We start from the raw sequence: 19,976 nt of genomic DNA on the forward strand, positions 1-19,976 counted from the left end.
AATAAAGTCCAATATAATTCATTATAATCGATCATAGTACATTTTATTTTTTGAACTAAATTCGATTATTTTTGCAAAACTTTTTGCAAGTAAAATTGCAAAAGACATGTTTAGCCGCTCAAGGAATTTTAGCGTCCCAAGTAAAGAGCTAAAGAAGGGCGAAGTAAACTGGGTGGTGTCAATTAGGGGGAGAGGGGCGACTGGCAGTTGTGACAATTCGCCTGAGAAAATTCCAAATTGAAAACTTAGGCACTGAGCTCTCATGGATTCTAATTGATTACTATGGATTCTCGACAAACAAAATGATCCATTATAATTCATTACAGATGAACAATTCAGACCACAAATTCTTGTGAAGTCACTCTTGTGAAGAATTTTCAAATTCTAAGCAGTTTGTAAAAATTGCTTCTGCTGGAAGACACAGGGGACTGAATAAGCATAACTTGTTTCATCAAAGCAAATTGGAAAGAGATGTTGAGTTACGAAATGCACAAATCGTTTGTTCAAGTCGCAGAGAGATGTTTTACAAATCAATACATTAAGTCAACAACTAGATATAGGAGCACAATTGAAAGAGTGGTATCAAGGTGCAACATCTACTCCTTATGGTCATATACTCACTGATTTATCTCCAAAAATTATTTATTCGCTGAAATATTGCACAAACAGCGGATCAGTTCCATCAAAATTTTAACTACCATTAGGAACAGAAACAAAGTTTTTCGACGATGAGCTTACAATACGTCTCTATACTCGCAATATTTCAAAACAATTCATCCTCCATTGTCCAAAAAATTTCATTCAGTTCTTCAGCGAATGTCTGGTAAATTTGCTGCGAGGTGAGCTACAGGATCTCCGAAAAGTAGACGTAGTAAAATATCGAAGAGAAATATCAGAGCTCACACGAAGAAGAATTTCACTGCATAAAAGAACAACTATTTTAAGCTCCTCAAAAATCTTACAATTATTATCTCTTATCACTCTTTTTGCCATTAAACGATTGACAGAGTATAGATCAGTTTGTTCTAATTCTTTACTCAGTTTATCAATCACAAAATACGCTCCCAAAAAACCTAAATTGGAACAAAAGCACGAAAAAGAAAAAATTGTACCAAAATTTTTGCTTCTATTTACAGTTCTGTAAATGCGAGGCTGAAAACGAGTAACAATAAGCATCCCATTGATTTATTTTGAATTCTCCCAGAGTTAAACTAAATCAGTCAGAAAATATCATATCAGATAATCGAGACACAAAAAATTTTGTTTTTGAGTTTTGTGTGCACTCCATTTTGGAAGCTACTCAAATTCCACCTAAACTTGTTATCAATAATAATGCCAAAGCGAAAGACAGAGGAACTTGGATCCCTTTAAAAATCTGAAAAGGTAAGTCTGAAAAGATTGTATTCGAGTGATAGAGCTGCGTACGGATCTGTGCGAAACTTGAGTAAAGCAAGCGGTTTGTCGAAAAAGAAAGTGGAACAATTTTTACAAACAAAGGCATCGTAAGCAAAATTTGGTCCTCCAACCAGTTTCCGAAGACTTCAAGTTTTTTCAAAACATGTCAATAAATCTGGTGTATGGACTTGGCTTTCGTAGACAAACTAGCGAGTCAAAACCATGGAGTCAAAAATTCATTGGTTGCTGTTGATGTTTTTTCGCGATTTGTCAGGGTTCAAACAATGAAATCAAAATAGGCCAAAGACACTCTGCAAGCTTTCAAAAAACTGATTTTTTGAGAAAACACTCCTGAAAAAATTTGGATTGATAAAGGAACAGAATATTTTGGATTTTTTAAAAAAAATTTGCAAGGAGAAAGACATTGAAAATTATTCAACCATGAATAAAACAAAAGCTGCATTTGCAGTGAGAACCATCCAATCATTAAAACACTTAATTTACCAATACATAGATGATCATGGTCAAAAATTCATTCACAAGTTACTTCAATTTGTGTCTTCAATGAATTGTCACGTCAACAGATCTATTGGGAAATCACCTAGAGATGTGAAAAATAATGATTTTTTATCAAAAGTGTAAGACAAATTGTTCATGATTTATACTGAAAGAAAAATCAAAAATGGGATAGAGTGAGAATTTCGAAAAAGGATATACCTTTTCGAAAAGGGTACAAACCAAAACCTACAGACAAAATTTTTTGAATTTCGGCAATAACAGCAAAAAAACCTCCTAGATACATCATCAAAGACCTCCACAAGGAAGAAGTTCTGTGAAAATCTTATAAAAAAAAGCTGAGAAAATTTTCGAATTAAACGTAAATCATTTTTTAAACTCAAATTCTATCGATCAGTTATCATGGAGTCTTTTGCTAATGAGTTAGTTTCTAACGCTTCTTTTAATTGTTATCCGAATAATAGTCTTAGTTCGTTTACAAATTTTCTACCGAAACAAATACTTTTAAAAGGAGAATAGGAGGTTGCGTTTTCAGAAATATCATACCCTTCTTTGTACCAAAATGCTACTGAGGGAAAGTTTACTTTCGTAGAAGGCGGGGAAAGTTCTCAGAAGAAAAGAAAGATGGAACCTATGCATATTGAACCAGGATTGTATCCAAGTACTGTTGGTACTGCTGTAGCCTTGAACAACAAACTTCGAGAACGTCTAGGTGCTCAAGAATTCGAATATAACTGAATCTATGTATCAGTAGACAAAATTTAACAAAAAATTGCCGTTGACTTATCTGAGGATCAATCAATTTTTAGTATCCAAAGTTCTGATTTGATTTACATTTTTTGTTGTGATTTAGAACAAAATCAAACAGGGTTCAAAATGAGTGGAAAAGGACAGCATCATCCTCATTATTCCTACGACATTATAGGAATTCATTCTTTGATGTTATATACTGATTTAACAGAATATAACATAGTTGGCGATACAAAAAATCCTTTATTGCCTTGTTTTCTTTCCATTTCCAAAGGGAAAAACAGAGACATAATATCTACAGGATAGTACATGAATTATCAGTCCTTTACAAAGTTACAGTTTAAAAACTATTAAAAAACTCTTTCCATAGTATCAAGATAGAACTAAGAAATAGTACAGGTGAAAAATTTTTGTGTCCGTAGGAATTACATGAGTTGTTCTCTTGTTTCGAAAGATTTCGAAAAATCATTTTTGGCTACAACTTCACACGAGATCGTTGCTCAAAATTCAGCTGATTTCCCTATTTTTTGAGGAAATGCAAGACAACGTGGAAGAGGTTTTGGTGCTCTTACGAAAACTCATTGGAGAACTGCAAAAAGAGTTGGGGCAGATTTATTTAAAATCGCTGCTCCAGAGATTAGGGAAGTTGTTAGTGGACGCAAAAAGCTCAAAACATTTGCAAAAAATGTGGCAACAAAAACAGTTTGGATACAATTGGGAGGTGGAAACAAGAAATCAAAGCGTAGAACCAGATCCATTTCTCGAAAAAATAGATCGAAAAACAGTCGCTCTCGCAAAGAATTTTTTGACAATATAAAATGAGTATAGGCCAAAGTAGTTGTTTTCGGTAGGTAGCTTTTTCATTTTCTTTGTTGGAGATTATTGATAAAGTCCCAGTTTTGAAAACAATTAAGTCATTTTATCCATAAGAATTATTCCCCAGAATTTCTCTAGATGAAAGCAGTTTTGAGCTTGAATTTGAAACGGATCGTAATCTCTACTTGAATATACGCGATACCCATCTTAGCTTAAAGCATCAATTATTCAAGGTAGGATTGATTGATGCTTTCAAGAGGGAAAATGCAGAACATAAAGCGAAATCCGAGAATGAATCGGATGAGGAACCAGATCCCTACTTAACTCATGTAAGCAATCTACTACATTCACTATTCTCCAATTGTGAACTTTATCTTAACAACACAATGGTTTACAACAGCAATGGATTTTAACCTCATAGGGCACAAATATCGAACGAATTCAAATCGTCGGCAGTGAGTAATTAAGGAATACTTGCTTGTCATCGATAAGGTTTTGAAGAATTTCCTGATGCATTTAATATGCATCCGTTCACAGATAGAGCAAATTCCTTAGGAACAGGTATAACTTTTTCACTCTATGGGAGGCTCGCCATTAATTTGTTTACTTGCGAAAAATTATTACTACCAAAAAACAAAGTTCGAAATAAACTAATTCGAGCTAAAAGTAAAATTTACATGGTATCTGATAATCCAAATGTCAGTCTGAAATTTGTTGATTGTTCGCTGTTTACAAGATGAATTTCAGTTTCTGAACCTAATAATCAACACTTGCAATGTAATCTGGAAAGAGAACCTGTTCAATACAATTACATGGAAACTATAGCAAGAACTGTCATCATTCCATGTCGTCAAAACCAATTCATAAAGGAAATTATTTTCAATAAAGCTCGAATAAGAAAAATAGCTAGCTGTTGCAATGAATACAAATTCAGCTGTTGTGGGATCTTTTCAAGAAAACTCTTTCAGCTAACAACAATTTCAGTTGAGAGAGCTTAAAATTATTCGCGGTTGAAGAGAAATTTTTTTATTGGATACAACTTCTCCATTCGTCCTAATGTTACAACAATGAAAGCAATCCATTTTAACGAAGATTTACGAGATCTTCCAATAGAAGTTTTTCGAAATCCCAATGTTTTTGTTTTTGACATGACTTCACTTCAGCATGCAGCTGAACAATGGCATTATCCCGAACTTAGTGGAGAGTGTTTTTCCAATTTCCCTTGGAGCAAGTCTCGGAAGTGATAGTCTTGGGAGAACTACTATCAAACGTTCAAATTGAAAAATTCAGAACAGTTGCTAAAAATGTTTAATTTTTTGAGTTTTCAGGTTGCTATAAAATTATTCTAAGTTTTGGGACTTTTCATCGCTATTGTCTTTTTACTATCTTTTTTACTAAATCTCCAGCAGACACTGTATGCTGTTTAATTGAAAATACGAGAATTTACTACAATCTAGACTGTAAAGCAGTAATTAATAGTCTTTGTCCAGTACATAAGGCTCATGTGTGAGAATTTGTTGGTTAATTACCTAAATGCGTGTAATTCAATAACCTTCGTTTTTTATCCTCAATTACACACTCAAACTATTTGTTTATTTGTTTTTAGATGTAAATCAGCTAACAATTGCAAAAATGGATACCTGTTTTATTTTTGGAAGAACTTCTGAACTCAGGTTTAAGTACATGGGATCTTAACCCTCTGATAAAGTACCTCAACTAACAAAACAACTTTGTAAGTGTAAATTATAGCGGTAAATTTACTATACGATGCAGTGAATTATATACTTTCTTTCAAATTTAATTTTTTTTTTCATAAAAACTCATTTTTTTGAAAATGGAAAAGGAGTAGGTTTCACTATAGCTTCAGGTAAATAGAACACTGGTGTAAAGATTAAGATCATTTAATAAAATAGTCAATAGATCGAAATATACCAAATCTTATCGTGTTTTTTAAATTTTTTTGTAGTTTTTGAAAATCTTACAGTTGACTTACCATGAACCAAAAAATATAACAACTTCATTCCACAATCTGCACGTAATTAACCTTTGATTTTTACCAATTAGATAACACGCGCCAAAATTTTTGCGAAAAAAACAGACATCTCTACACAAAATCCAAAAAATAACGTTGTTCTTACCCATTCTCTTACCATCACACAAACCATGAAACTTTACCAATTCTATTCCTCATCTTATTACGATGTAGGCTCTATTCCCTATCTTAATATCTAGCTTGCATGCCCCTATTCCCAGCTTAAAACATGCTTTCTGCTAAACTGTGGGGGAGGGAGGTAAACAGGGTCCGGGGGGCAGTAAAGTAAACTGGTGAGCTGGGGGAACACCGTTCAAACCACAATATATAAAAATTATATATATACATTTTGAAGTGAAATCTAACATTTTATGAAACGTATTTCGTAGCATTTGCATAAACAGGAACTGAGAGTTCACAAATAAGTTTCACAAATAACCTCTCAAAAAATTCATTTTAATCAGGTGTTAATTGATTATAATGGATTACATTGGCAAAAAAATCAGGATTATAATCCTTATTTGATGGTTTATAATCGAATATATTGGATTATTTTTACCTAAAATTAATAGAAATATAATACTTTTTTGATGGAATATAATCAGTTATTTTGTAATTTTACAGATACTGGCCATGTTATGACAATATAATCGATTATGATCTGTGGGCGCTCGGTGCGGGAATTTAATTATTTTTAAAATTTAATCGAATATCTGGCACTGGCTTATACTTAGTCAGAAAGTTCAGAAAGAGTTCTTGCGTTTTTTTTTATTTGGAACTAAAAATAAAAATCTAAACCTTATAATTGATAATGATAATTCTTATACTGTTTCCCTGCTTATCTGCACTGGAGTTGCATGGATAATAATCATTTATATTGTCATTTTATAGTCAGTACCGTGGGTGGATTCAAAGATCAGGCGAGGGGGAGGTTGTAACAAAAAACTTTGGTGAAGGGTTTAAAAAGAAAAATGGGGTTGAATATGTGTTGTTCTCTCTTAGTAACGCCCTCCTCCGTCCCCTTTCAATTGTAATCAAACTGGGGGGGGGGGGGGGGGGGGGGGGTTGAGTTTGAGAGTAAACTTTGGTAAACATGGAATATGGGGGCTGGTCGTAGGGATAAACGTTGGGGAGTGGGGGGAGGGGATTTGGGCACGTGTGGATAGGTGGCAAAGTGAGGGGGAGATTAATTTGAGTATGTTTAGATTGCGAATAGCCCGTGTGTAACGCAGAAATGTTTCAAGTTTTGCAAATGATTTGCAAAAAAAATTAAACATTATAATCCGTTATAACCAATTATAATGGCTTTTAAATGGATTATAATCAATTTTAATGGATTTTAGTGGATTGTGTTTTTGTACGAAAATAATCAATTATAATGTCAATAAAATCGATTTGGTGGTCTAAATTTGCAACAATAATGGACTATAATGACAATTTTTAGACAACAATTTTCCATTATAAACGATTTTTATCCATGGAACTCCGGTGCGGGTAACCACCATCCAACGACGACTCCTGGAAAAAAGCGCTGAACAGTTTTAACCAGTTTTGCGATTTTGAGGCGATTTCACCAGAAACCTCACCAAAAATCGAATTATGGTTTTTTTCGCCAGAAATCGAGTTATGGCTTTTTTTTCTCCGATTTTCACCAGAAATCGAATTATGGTTTTTTTCGTTAAAAGCCATTTGAGTAGCGAATGGGTTCCTTCGCAGCTAAAGGTTTTTTCCACCGTGAGTTTAAATCTAGTTGTACACATGTGATTTAATTCTCTTTTGTGACTTTCTAGGCACTGTTACATTTCCGGCTAATGGGAACTCTTCCGATTTCATCAGAGTGGTGTCTCCAAACACGAAAGCAGATGTCATTTTGGATCACTTCTGCAAATCTGGTTTAAATAACGTCAGATTGGATAGCTTAGAATTAGTAATTTCTGTGAATGGAACATTTAATGAATCTCCCCAAAAAGCCGACGCCCAAAAAGGTCAGTGAGCTTTTTTGCAGAGTTTTTCATCACAGTTTTTCTAATAGCCTAAATGGAATTACAGGAATTGCTTTATTATGTTACGAAGCCTCGTTTTTGCTGGTAAACTAGAGTGTTTAGAACATTGTATGTCATCAACACAGTATCAGCGATATCTGCTAATTGTTCCGACTTTCGATACGAAAGTAACGGAATATTTGTGCTCGGGGTGGGTTTTTTTTCTTCAGACAAACTTCGACTTTTTAACTAGCCATTTTTGACGGAATATTTTTATATCATTCGAAAAGTATTGTTGTCTTGAGCTTAAATTTGAAAAGATATTTTACCGTAAAGTTATGAGGGTTCAAAGATTGCCATTTTGGCCATTTTGACCAATTTGGGACAATTAACGCGCGATATAATTTTTTAACAAATACTTTTTTATCCCCCATCGAAAATATCGACTCCCTAAAATCAAATTTAAAAAGATATTTTACTCCGATCAATTTTTGGGAGGTTGAAAACTGCCAATTTGGCCATGCTCTGACTAATTTACGCCCGCTTTGTTGATTTTATCCATAATCCCGGAAGCGTGACGCGATATACTTATGGGTGGCAAGTTATCACAACAAAATCGTTCCGAAATGGATTGAGGCTCGTTCCGAATTGGATCGTTCCGAATTTGTCGTGTTCATTTCTTACGGCTCAAACTTTTACATTTGATCTCTGATATTATCCAAAACCTATAGCTTTTCGATATTTTCTTTTCCTGAAAACTATTGGATATAGATTAAGGGGAAGTCGGAACATTCAAGGCTTTGCCTTGATGTACGAGCGTTCCTGTTTTGCTGTATTTGAATTCTTTTTTAAATTTTACTTTGCTCAAAAAAATACTTCCATTTCATAGTTTTTAATAAACACCAGAAGCAGACGTAAGGGTGAAAATATGGATTTTATTTCTAGAAAAGTGATTAATTTTCAACTTTTTCTTTGGGCGTTAAACGAGAACTTTAATTTATTTATTCGGTGTTCGCAACCTAAACAAACCAAGCTAATACTTATTTAGTTTGATGTAAATTCTTTTCAGCACAAAGAATACTCTCATTTCATTCATTGTTTTTTTTTAATATTCACCAAAGAAAACAAAAAGTGAAAACTATAATCAAAATTTTCAACAAACCCGAAACTGTTTTAATTTATTTTGGTAAAGTATGAACCACGATTGAAAGCTTTTAAAGTGATCATTCTTTCAGTGTCTTAGAACGCTTTTTGTGCTTCCAAGTTTGTATCGAAATAAACACACGGATCCAAATTTTTTCTAATTTCAGGTACAAAGGAGAAATTTAATAAGAAGTCTGACCGTACCAGGACAAAATTTGTTCGTTCTTGTAGCTGCTACTTTTGTGCTAAGGAAAAATTTATATGTCGAGTCAATTTTAAGGTACCTCCAACTGTACAACGCTTTGCCCTGATAGGAGAGGACATGTTGGTAGAAATTTTCTTGACACTATAAGTAGAAGCAACTTGGATCCATGTGTTTGCTTCAATGTAAAGTTACTAGCCACAGAGATGAAGAAAATTCAGTGATATATCATATTGAATTTTTTTTGTGATTTATGCGTTATCAAGGAACTACTCAAATTAATGCCCAATGATATTTCAAAAACTTTTTGTTATTGACTGTTTTGGATGAGATTGAAGGTGGATGAAGTGAGAGTCACTTTTTGACCTAAAACAACTTATAACAAAGTAGAATTAGATAATATTTGTTGAGCTGCAATTTTTTAAAACGTTTCGCCCAACACTCAACGGAAACTGTAAACTTGACAAAAGTTGTTTTCGTTTTTTTGCCGCGATAACTGCTGTCTGAACAACCGATGCTTCTTATACAGCACGTGGCTAACTATGCTTGTGTAGGGGCGGATTAAGGAAGGAAACAAGAGGGGCGTGGACGCCCCCTCCCTCTCAGGGATTCAACCCCCTCGCCAATCAAAGGGTCTTCTCTTTGGTACTTCTGTATGACATCAATTTTCGACAACCAACCCTAAAAATTTACTAAAGAAGCGGAGAAGCCATTTATCGCCAAAATATACAATTTATGAATGGAAACGCGCGCCGAAAAACGCAATTTTTGGTTAACAATTTTTTTTTTGAAAACTTGTCTCCCTCCCTAGATCCGCTCCTGCTGGTCCTAGATCCGCCATGCTTGTGATTACATCCGCCCCGGCTTTGGAGTATATTAAATAGAGATTGCGTTTTTTCTACACATTGTCAATGAAGTATCATTGGGTCGAGTGATGTATCAATATGAAGCCCTATCTGTCTTGATGAAAGTTCTACAAAAAAAACTCCACTCGATTAATTGCAATCGGAATGAAGAGGCCAAAATGCTTTTTTGAAACCTCGTTTTGAAAAAATTTTTGAAGAAATTTACTTGAACCGTTCAACGCAAAATTTTGTATAAACGCAGTCTTTATAGTGCTTAAGGAGGTCACAAAAAGTGCCGAAAATCTGTTTAAAGAGTTGAGATTGTTCATCATACAAAGTATTGAATTATTTTTGGTCTGGATTTTGTTGCCTTGTCCTTGGGCTCAGGAAACTGATCATGGTGATGGGCAGTGGCGGATTTGGTGGGAAGGGGAGCCCCCTCACCAACCACAGGATTCACCTTTGCAATTGTTTTATGACCTCCATTTTTGGCCGACCAGCCCTAAACTTTTTCCATATACGCTTTTGGCGCCAATGTATTAGAAAGCGTTATCGAACAGCCGGAATATGCTTTTAAATACTCAAACCATCGGACTTTTTTTTGGGTTGACAACTTTTTAAACATAATCATTTGAATCACATACTTTTCTTGCAAACTATCTGAACAAATTTGATATCATAGGTTTAATCAAAACAACATTTTTTTGAAAGCCTTTCTTTAGATTTGACTATGCCCAGTTTGTTAAGAAAAAAGTTATGGCCTTGAACCTAATCGAAGTTTTGGAACTTAAACAGTGTTTTGGAAACCTTTTGACTTTAACTACCGTGGCATTTCTCAGGTTATGTTCAATTGTGAAACCCGGTTTAGGAAATATTTTCAGCTTAAGCGGCCACCACCTGCTTTTTGCAGAAAAACTTTATGGATTTTGGAAATTCTTTTGACCATTTTTTAAGAAAATTACACAATCAAATCTGACATGAAAAGTTTAATTGAAAAAACCGGTTGTGATAACGGTTCCTGCAGAAGCGGCGACTCCTTAGTTTTTTTAACGAAAAATGTTATCTCCTTGTGAAAATTGATTATCTCAAAACTTTTCACTCTTCTCACTTATTTCAGTAGAGAAACAACTATGTTTTTGGCAAGTCTAATTTTTGAAATGACAATTTTCGTGCCACATCAGTGTAGCAAATCCAAATAATATCAAAACGTACCTCCAGCCTCACCTGGGCCCTTTTTGTTTTTTTTTGTAGCGGCATGCAAAAATTGTGGTTTGCCTAATTTTTTTCAACATTTAAAATTTTTTTTCGACTAATGTTTTTCTTATGTTTGTGTTGTATCGCAAGTGGTGGGAAATTTTTATCCATTAAATATTTATCCATTTCTGTTATCTCCAGAATTCAACAATTTGAAGGAGGCGTTGGCCAATATCCTCATTATTGGAAATGGATGGGTAGTCAGTCCAGGTGAATCATCCAATCAGCTTTTCAGTCTGGAAGATGTGGAGCAAAAGTAAGGGAACTAAGTTTTGTCGTTTAGAACTAAGTTTTTACAAGATGTAGCTCGGGTGAAACAGTTCTAAATCGATAGCTTAATAAAACTATTTTGTTGCCGCGGTTATTCATTTAGAAAGAACAAATTATTTTAAAGAATTGTTAGATTTTCTTCAGACAAAAACAATTCCTAAAACGTCCCCCAGATCGAGGTTTTTCCCAGGCTTGCCTACCCAATACCCTAGTTGGATGTAGTGTACATTACTAAAACCAGAGTCAAACCAATTGAGTAGTTTTTAAGCAGACTTCATCTAACATATTGTTCCAGAGTAATTGGTTTTGAACACTTTTTAAAAATCAGGGAACTAGCGGTCGACTTGAAACAATCATTCAATTTCGTGTCAGTGGCTTTTGTTGAATACGAGAAATTGGCGGACAAACAAGTGCTAGTTGAGCCTGTCAGTTCCAATCTGAGGATCTACAGTCCTTCATCGACACACCACAACATCATGTCTGAAAAAAGGTGAGGGTAATGAAAAGATTCAGTCATCCGGTTGAATAAAGCGGCTCAATCCTATTTCTGAGTTCGGCACGTAACTGAATCAACATAACTGCAAATTAAAAGTTTCTCTGCATCGGTTTGTCTAATTGTTTTTATTTGACATTTTGTTTCATGCAACCCGGAGGTTAGGGAATACATGCTATATGATATAATTTTAAGAATTAACAAGTAATCATTACGAGACCAAACTGTGCACTATATAGGCGCACAGTTTGGTGTCTGCATGTCATTGGAATCCAAAGACAAGTCTTGAAACACAATCTAAACGTAAGTGGGTTTCCCTTAGAGCATTTTGGTGGATTCCGCAACAAGCGAATTTAGCTAGTTATTCTGGATTCCGCAACATTCAGCGGATTCTGCAAATTACAATCAGATTCCGCAATTTTTTTATTAGACTGTACTAAACCAGTTCTGGCGTATGAACAATTGAAAGCTGAGGCTACAATTACCAACTAACAAAGGCGAAATTTAAAAGCAAGGATTTAACGATTGTCAGCGGAATCCATGAATTTATCTTAAATCATTGGTCAACTAAATCGTGGTTGTACCATTTGGTATTTGGGTTAAATTTCCCAGCAAGCAATTTTCGGGATCACAGTTTTGAGAACACAACGCTAAACATCCCCGAATAAAACCACTTTTTAAGATTAGTATCATGCAACATTTGATTTTTTTTCAGTATTTGAGATCTTTCCAGATATTTTTCAGAGATGCAACAACAATTGAGCTATTTATTGAAACAAATTGAACGAAACGTATTGTCAGCAATTGAGATTATACGGCGCGCTGCGCTGTAAAAATGAACAAACTAAGCGGAACAAACACACATGAAGATTGGTTCGTGTGCACATGCGTTGCTTAATGAGTATGTGATTATAACAAATTTTCTTTCGCGAGCGTCTTTGAAGCATTAGTGGGTTTGTGTGTAGTAAGTAGTAAATTAAACTTTTGTCAGTTGCTTAATTTTTGCCTTCCCAATAAATTGAGTTCAATATTGCGCATCTGTTTTGTTCATTGGAAATCTGATTCGAAATTTACTAGTTTCACAAGCTTAGTTTTAGATTGCGCATTTTGCTTGTTTGGACTTGGAAGTATACTTTTTTGTATGTTTACGAGAAGATTTTTGGCTCATTTTGACTGTTCGTTTGCATGAGTTAAATGAAATATCTCTAAATAGACTTTTTGAAAAATTGTTGGAGTTAGCTAGGATGACTGTTTGCTTAAAGTTTTTTGAAGCAATAAAAAATTTGATTCGATGCAACTTGATTAATAAATTTTTGAGGAAAAAGGCTACTCACTAATGTATTTCAATGATTTGAGCTGTAAAATCTACAAGTGATGATACTGAGGTGATAATGAACTGATCGGGCCAGTGGGCAAGTAAGAGTCGGTGAAAGGTAGAGTGTAGACTTGCGTTTTTATGGTAATGATGGCGCACTTTCCGATGCAAAAGCCTCACTAACCGAAAAAAGCCAGTAAAGAGAGCCAGATAAAGGTGGTACAAAGAAGTATCTGAATCAATTGATTTTTTCTTTGTTTTCGTTTGTTCCTGTACGAATAAAACGAAATCTAAGCTCAAGAAAGGGTACAAGAGGCGAAAAGATTTGGGGCACATTTTGAAAGAAATTCTGGCGATCTTCGTGTTAGCAAAAATTTTGAGTAATCATTTTGGTCTGAAAGGAACCCCTCGCTGTGTTTTTGTGCTTTTCGGGCGCTTTTTGCATTAAGTTTTCAGTGAAGTGTTCAGGCGATCTCGTCGCTTGTTGTTATTTGGTAACTGTTTTTTGGCATACTTACTTAGCTTAACGTTAAATTAAATTTTAGGCTAAGCGTTGGTTTCTTACGTTTTTTTAGTGGTCGCAGTGTCACCTGAAAAAAAAAAACGGAATATTTATGCTAGGTGTGGTTTTTCTATTCAGTCAACTTTGACTGATCGAGAAAATACTTTTCAACCAAATTTTTTTATTTCGCATTGAAGATATCGACCTCCTGAGTTCAAATGTAAAAAGATATCTTAGCTCCAATTATTTTTTGTTAAGTTCTAGGGGTTTTAAAACTGCCAAATTGAGCATATTCTGGACTAAGTTATGATCGCTTTGAAGAGTTTGTTCATATTGCTGAGAGCGTAACGCAAATTATTTATGCGTACCAAATTATCCTGCGCAACAAAATCGTTCCAAATGCAATTGAGGCTAGCTAATCGGTTCCATCGTATTAATTTCATAAGACTGAATATTTCACACTTTGATATTGTCCGAAATTTATATGTTTTCGATATTTTTTTTCCTAAAAACTAATCGATCTGAATTAAAGGACAGTCGGAACATTCAGTGTTTTGCTCTGATATACGAGCAGTCTTGTTTAGATTACACATTTCGCTTATTTGGAAGTCCACGATTCATTTTGTCTATTTGTTTGCTGTGTTGCTCCAAACTTTGGAAAAAGCACCAGGGAAATAAATTTGTCATCGAAAACAGCTGTTTAGGTTTTTTCTTGCTAACTTTGTCTTCGTTTTCTAAAAATCAATGTTCTCTTTGACCATTTGGCTTCTCTTTACTTAAACTTTAGAGAACTGATAAAATTGCCGTGTTTGGAAAAAATGGATGTGAAGATCAGACATTTGCGCAATATAGGATTTTTTTGACGTCCTTAACCAGCAGAACGAAATCAAATAAAGTTTTGTTGTTTTTTTTGAAAATTTTATTCGATCTTTGAGATAACGGCTCAGAATGTTAACTAGCGTAAATATAAATCTAATAAAATTTTCTGATCAGTTTAAGGGCTGGAATCATTTTCTTAACATCATTTCAGAGCCTACCAGTTTTAGCGACGCTATGCGCTATTTTATCAGGGGCGGATCTAGGGTTTTCTCGGGTAAGGCGGATTTTCAAAAAAGTTTCGAAAATTTCGTCAACCTTTTTTTTAGGTCGACCTTGATTTTTTGAGCTCTCCCAAATCACTATTAAGACCCCATTTTGACCAAATTTTCTGCGGCGCAGGCAAGTTTTTGAAAAAACAGGCTAAAAAAAGCATTTTTAGCTGTTTTTTGGAACAAACTTTGACCAAAAAAAAAATTGCGTTTTTTCGGCGCGCATCCTACACTCAAAACTAATATATTTTGGCGCCAAAGGCGCTTTTTGAAAAAATTTTTGAGTCAGTCAACCAAAAAAATATATCTTAAAATAGTACAAAGGGGGATCCCGGAGGGGTGTAAAAGGCCTGAAAAGGCAGTCTGAACATTCATGACTTTGCCGTGATACAAACAGTATTGTATGAAATTTGGTTTTCAACAAAACTCGTAATCTCACTCCTAATTGTTCCAATTTACGAAAAAAGTGACGGAACAATTGAGATTGTTTTTTCTCCACACCAATTTTGATTTCTTAACTAGCAACTTTTGACAATAATTTTTTCATAACATTCGAAAGGTACTGTTTTCCTGCGCTGAAATGTGAAAAGATATTTCACTTGTGATTTTTTATCGTACAATAATGGGATTTAAAGATTGCCAATTTGGCCAATTTGCGTCAAGTAACGCGCAATAGATCTATCACTGTGTACTTTACATTGCGTGCCGGGGAACAATTTTCTGAATAATCTCAAAAGTTAAGTTGAAGGTGTTTTTCGAAAAAAGTGAACACGGACTTCAAAAAACAGTTGGAACTTTAAAGGCATCGCACTGATACAGGCAATTTTTTTTTCACAAAATATATTACCATGTTATGATCGATCGTTTTTGTTTGCGATAAGTTTCATTTTGTTATTTCAGCCTTTCTTGTACATCTTTTTTTTTCTCTTTCTCCTCTCTTTCCCTCTCTCTCTCTCTCTCCTATTTCTCTCCTATCTCTCTCTCTCTCTCTCTCTCTTATTTCTCTCTTCTCTCTCTTTCCCTCTCTCTCTCTCTCTCTCTCTCTCTCTCTCTTTCTCTCTCTCCTATTTCTCTCCTATTTCTCTCCTATTTCTCTCCTATATATCCCCCTTTCCGCTATTTATCTCTTCTCTCTGTTTTCCTCTCTCTCTCTCTCTCTCTCTCTCCCCTATTTCTCTCCTATCACTCTCTCTCTCTCTCTCTCTCTCTCTCTCTCTTTCTCTCTCCATCTTTCTCTCTCTCTCTCTCTCTCTTCCTCTCTCTCTCTCTTTCTCTCTCTCTCTCTCTCTCTCTTTCTCTCTCTCACTCTCTCTCTCTCTCTCTCTCTCTCTTCCTCTATGATAAGTATTATAAGTTTTTTTGAGATGCCAAAATTGCTCAAACACGCTTGGGTATTGCCTCAAAAATAACTTTTATTGCGACTTTCGAAGGTCGTTTCGAGCTCTTTTCTAGTTCCCCTTCTTGGCTGCATAAAATGAACAGTTTGAACACTTTGTTTTTTGTTTCAAAAAATGTACTATTAGCAATTTTGATACAATTTTTTCTTATTCGAGAGTTGTGGTTAACTGGAGAGCAGCACGTAATAACCATAAGATTTTGCAGCCTATCCATAATCAAACTGTTGTTGACTCGTTGCAATGGAAACCCGCAGCCTCGCGACAATTCGTACCTAAAACTAAGGTTTTTTTATTGAGGCAGGAGTGCAATTGAAAACAGTCAAAATGTCGTCGAATATTCTATAAGAAAAAGTTAATTTGAGTTGAAAAAGTTAATATTCTACAAGAGCCATTTTTGAGTTTTAGTACTTCTGAAAGTCTTCATATACTGTCATCAGAGAACACTCACTTAGTCATAGTTGATTCAACTTCAGCCGAAAAAGGTGAACCGAAGAGTGATCTTCGAGAGCTGCGTACTTCTTTTGAGGAGTGTTTGATCGCAGAGAGAAATCGGACGCTACCCCCCATAATAAACATCTTCGCCGGTGGATCAGATGCTGATATTACCAAGTAAGACTAAAAAGTTTTGTGCTGGTATAAGTCTGGGTTGTTTCCTGCGTTTCCTTTTCCCACCTGTAATATTTTTCTTTTAAAAAAATCATCTAATCGAAATTTCTTATAATGATCCTTGTGGTCAGAAAACGTTTTGCTACTTGAACAACCACTTTGTTGTTGTTGTTAGTTTTGTTTTTTGCACCAATTTTTCAAATATGATGTTTTGGACGCCATCTTTTCTACCTATAGTGGCTTTCAGTATGATGCAGAAACTGGAAAGGAACCAAACTGTCATTCTTATTTCTGGCCTTGGTGGACTTTGTGATCTCGCCGTTGACGCTCTCAGCAACACAGGTTCCAGGAAATTGAACTCAGAAAACCCCGGATTGTGCGAAAGACTGGCGGCCTTCCAGAAGAGAGAAAACTTACATTTGGTTGACTTGTTAACCAAAGACAGTCACAAACAGGTGTATGAGGTTGGATCGAAGCTACTCTCGCCCGACAAGAGAATAAAGTTGGGTAAGATAAAGTTTCATCACATAACAGCCAGCAGAAAAATTAACCTGCTGTATAAGGGCTAGGCCACTGAAAACGAAGCGCTGAAAATTCCGATTGAAATTTCAGGTGTTATAAATTTTTTTTTCAAAAAAACATGCCTGAAAAAAATCAAATTTTAATTTTTTTAAAGTTTTTTAAAAATCTTCCCCTGCATCCAATGTTAACTGCAAAGCGTATGTTTCGCGTATACTATTTGAATCCATTATCGTTCTTCAAATCAAATTTGGAATAATTTACTACCCGGGCAAAAAACTGGAGTTTTTGCGCGCATTTATCAACCCAAGTTGGCCAGTTTGAAAGTGTTCAAGCCCCAATAATTTCACACAAAACATTTACATGCTAAATATTTGATAAAGTTTCAGCTGAAGAGTTTCAATCACTTCAAGATGCTAAAACAAATCTGTCAAAGCAATTGAATAAAAAAATCCAATCGGTTTAATTGAAAAACAATCCAAACATTACTTTTTTCCTTTTGTTCGCGCAGAAATTGGATCTTCTCGGAGCAGAACTTGATCTTCTTGACTTTTTCCCCATATTTCCCGTACTAATTCTCTAAAGGCAACCTGAGTTTGTAATTGAGTGACGAGAGAACAAGGAGTGAGGAGTGTGGGGGACAGTTACCGTACCATAACCTAAGTATCTCACAGGACATGAGAGAGAGGGAGATTGAGAGTTCTTAAAATGGTATATGTAACGTTCTTTACCCAAAATGCTTGTCTACCTGAGACATATGAAACAATATCCAAACATAAAAAAGGCTATTTAGCTGTATGAATACTGGATATATTTGCCAAAGTAATTCAAATTGTCTTTTTGGAAATTGATTTTAATTGATTTAGTTGAGACTTGACTTTTGTTCATTAGCAATTGAATTTTTTGATATGTTTCTGTTGTTGTCTGTAAAGTTTTTGACACGTGGGTCATAGTAGCGCGAACATAGCCAAGCCCCTTTGCAAGTTGCAAAAAAAGTCTGTTTTGTCGAGGCATCTCGTGTGTCGTCAATAGTAGTAGTCGTAGTCAAAGAGTTGTTCGTAATGATGTTTCTGATGGTGAATATTCTATTTTTCTGCTGCATCTTGTGCTGTTGTCAATGACGAAGTTGCTGTTGATGGGATATGGATTCTGCTGAGTCAGTATCCAAAGCTAGTGAGCTACGATGCTGCGGCTGTGTTCCAAACCACAATATCCATTGCTGTCGTGAATATGCTGCAGAAAGAGGCGATTGGGTTGTTGTTGTGCGTCCATGGTTACAGGGTGGCAGCTGGAGAGAACAATTGTTGCTTTGCTGGGTCGTCCTTTGGTCCGAAGACAATCATGTTCCTCAAGGAAAGAGCAGAGTGATTGCAGTCGGCTGCAGGCTGGTATTGTGGTCTTTTTCCTAAGGCTGCCATCTTCCTTGAGGAAAATGTCGATTTGGGAATTCTTCGCAATATAAGCAAACGCATTAGCGAGGTCTTGAATTGTGAGCTGGGGGCGTTTATTCGCTTTAAAGTTCTGTACAAAGAGCTTTAAAAACGCGGTCACTTTTAGAGCTCGATCCATGTGCTGAATCTGCTGTAGTCAATCACTGTTGAGATTGGGTGTCTACTGAGGCTTGCTGTCGGCCGGGTTTGGCTGTCTGTCTTTAGAACATCTGTCGAAGGCTGTAACTTCATATGAGCGGGCCAATAAGATGTAGATTTTCAAACGAAGGTTAATCCTTTGACCCATCGGGAATCGGCTGTCATGTCGCACGCTTTGTATCCATGTGTTCCATCGTCGACAGGGTTGTCTTTGCTGGGTGCATATCTCCAATCTTGTTGCGATGTCGGGTCCAAGAATCAGTTGAGGCGGTTGGCAATGAAGATCCTGTGGCGCCGATTCGGAGAATTAATCCATTGTAAAACGGTCCCACTGTCTGTCAAGAGCGTTCTGCTGTCAACCTTGATGTCGTGATGTCCTCTGAAAAATTGTGCAAATTTAGCTCCATTTGTCATGGCTTGTAGTTTCAAGCTCAGTTTTGTCATCATTTTGAGGGGCTACTCGTGCTTTTCCGATGATTAAGTTTACTTCCTCTGTATTATCGGTGTAGATTATCCTGAAGTAAGTAACTGATGCAAGGGCAAGCTCCGAGGCGATGTTGAAGATATGAAGCTGATCGCCGAAAAATTTTTTTTCCTGTGCTGAAGTAATTCCGTGGCAGCCAAATGTCGTTGAACTGGTTGCTTCTTTGAATCCATTCGTTGAGATCCTTCAGAGGGTCCAGGTTAAGGGGTTTTTCCCACTGAGGTCGAGTATTCCAGGCAAGTTGAAAGGATTTCCAATTCGTATAGTCAATGGCATAGTTATTCCAAGTGTGTCGAAAATTGAAGAAACAAACTTCAGTAGTTTGCGCTGGGTGAGGTCATTTTTGTCGATCGTCAGAATATTCTTGGCTTCAACAAGAAGTACGTCTTTGTCGGGCTTCCATTTGACCCCTAGAATTCTTTTGAGAGGTTTTTCGTCTGATATGAGGCTGTCGCTGTTTCCCATGTTGTTCTCATTGATGGTCCCTGGAAACTATTTAGAGTTGGATGGCCACTTTGTGAGGTTAAAACCTCCGCGGCTAAACTTTGTTTGAAGTTCTTTCATCAATACGGTGGCTTCGGCAGGCAGTGATACGGCTATATAGAGGTCCTCCATGTAGATGTTCCTTTCTGTGATTTGAACCAAATTGGGGAATTCTTCGGCATTGTCTTTCGCTCATTGCCGGGTAGCGTAGCAGGCCACACAAGGTGATTCCGCTGCAGCGAAGATGTGGCGACTATATTGGTAGGTGATAGGCTTGTGTTGATCATCTTTCCAT

The 19,976-nt window shown here is 35.9% G+C and overlaps 1 protein-coding gene across 3 annotated transcripts in view; it reads left to right on the top strand.

Annotated features, from left to right (window-relative positions):
• LOC134841935 (transient receptor potential cation channel subfamily M member 1-like) overlaps positions 1-19,976 on the top strand; it is a 100,218-nt gene that overhangs the window by 29,102 nt on the left and 51,140 nt on the right. For 2 of the 3 annotated variants that reach the window (XM_063858028.1, XM_063858031.1), the window contains exons 2-6: positions 7,300-7,494; positions 11,077-11,191; positions 11,534-11,695; positions 16,406-16,609; positions 16,854-17,113. In XM_063858028.1, coding sequence (XP_063714098.1) covers positions 7,300-7,494; positions 11,077-11,191; positions 11,534-11,695; positions 16,406-16,609; positions 16,854-17,113 — 936 coding nt within the window. The remainder of the gene's footprint in view (positions 1-7,299; positions 7,495-11,076; positions 11,192-11,533; positions 11,696-16,405; positions 16,610-16,853; positions 17,114-19,976) is intronic. The other variant, XM_063858029.1, reaches the window with a different exon arrangement.

The sequence above is a fragment of the Symsagittifera roscoffensis genome, chromosome 3 (genome assembly GCF_963678635.1).
Source record: "Symsagittifera roscoffensis chromosome 3, txSymRosc1.1, whole genome shotgun sequence".
NCBI classification, from domain to species: domain Eukaryota; kingdom Metazoa; phylum Xenacoelomorpha; order Acoela; family Convolutidae; genus Symsagittifera; species Symsagittifera roscoffensis.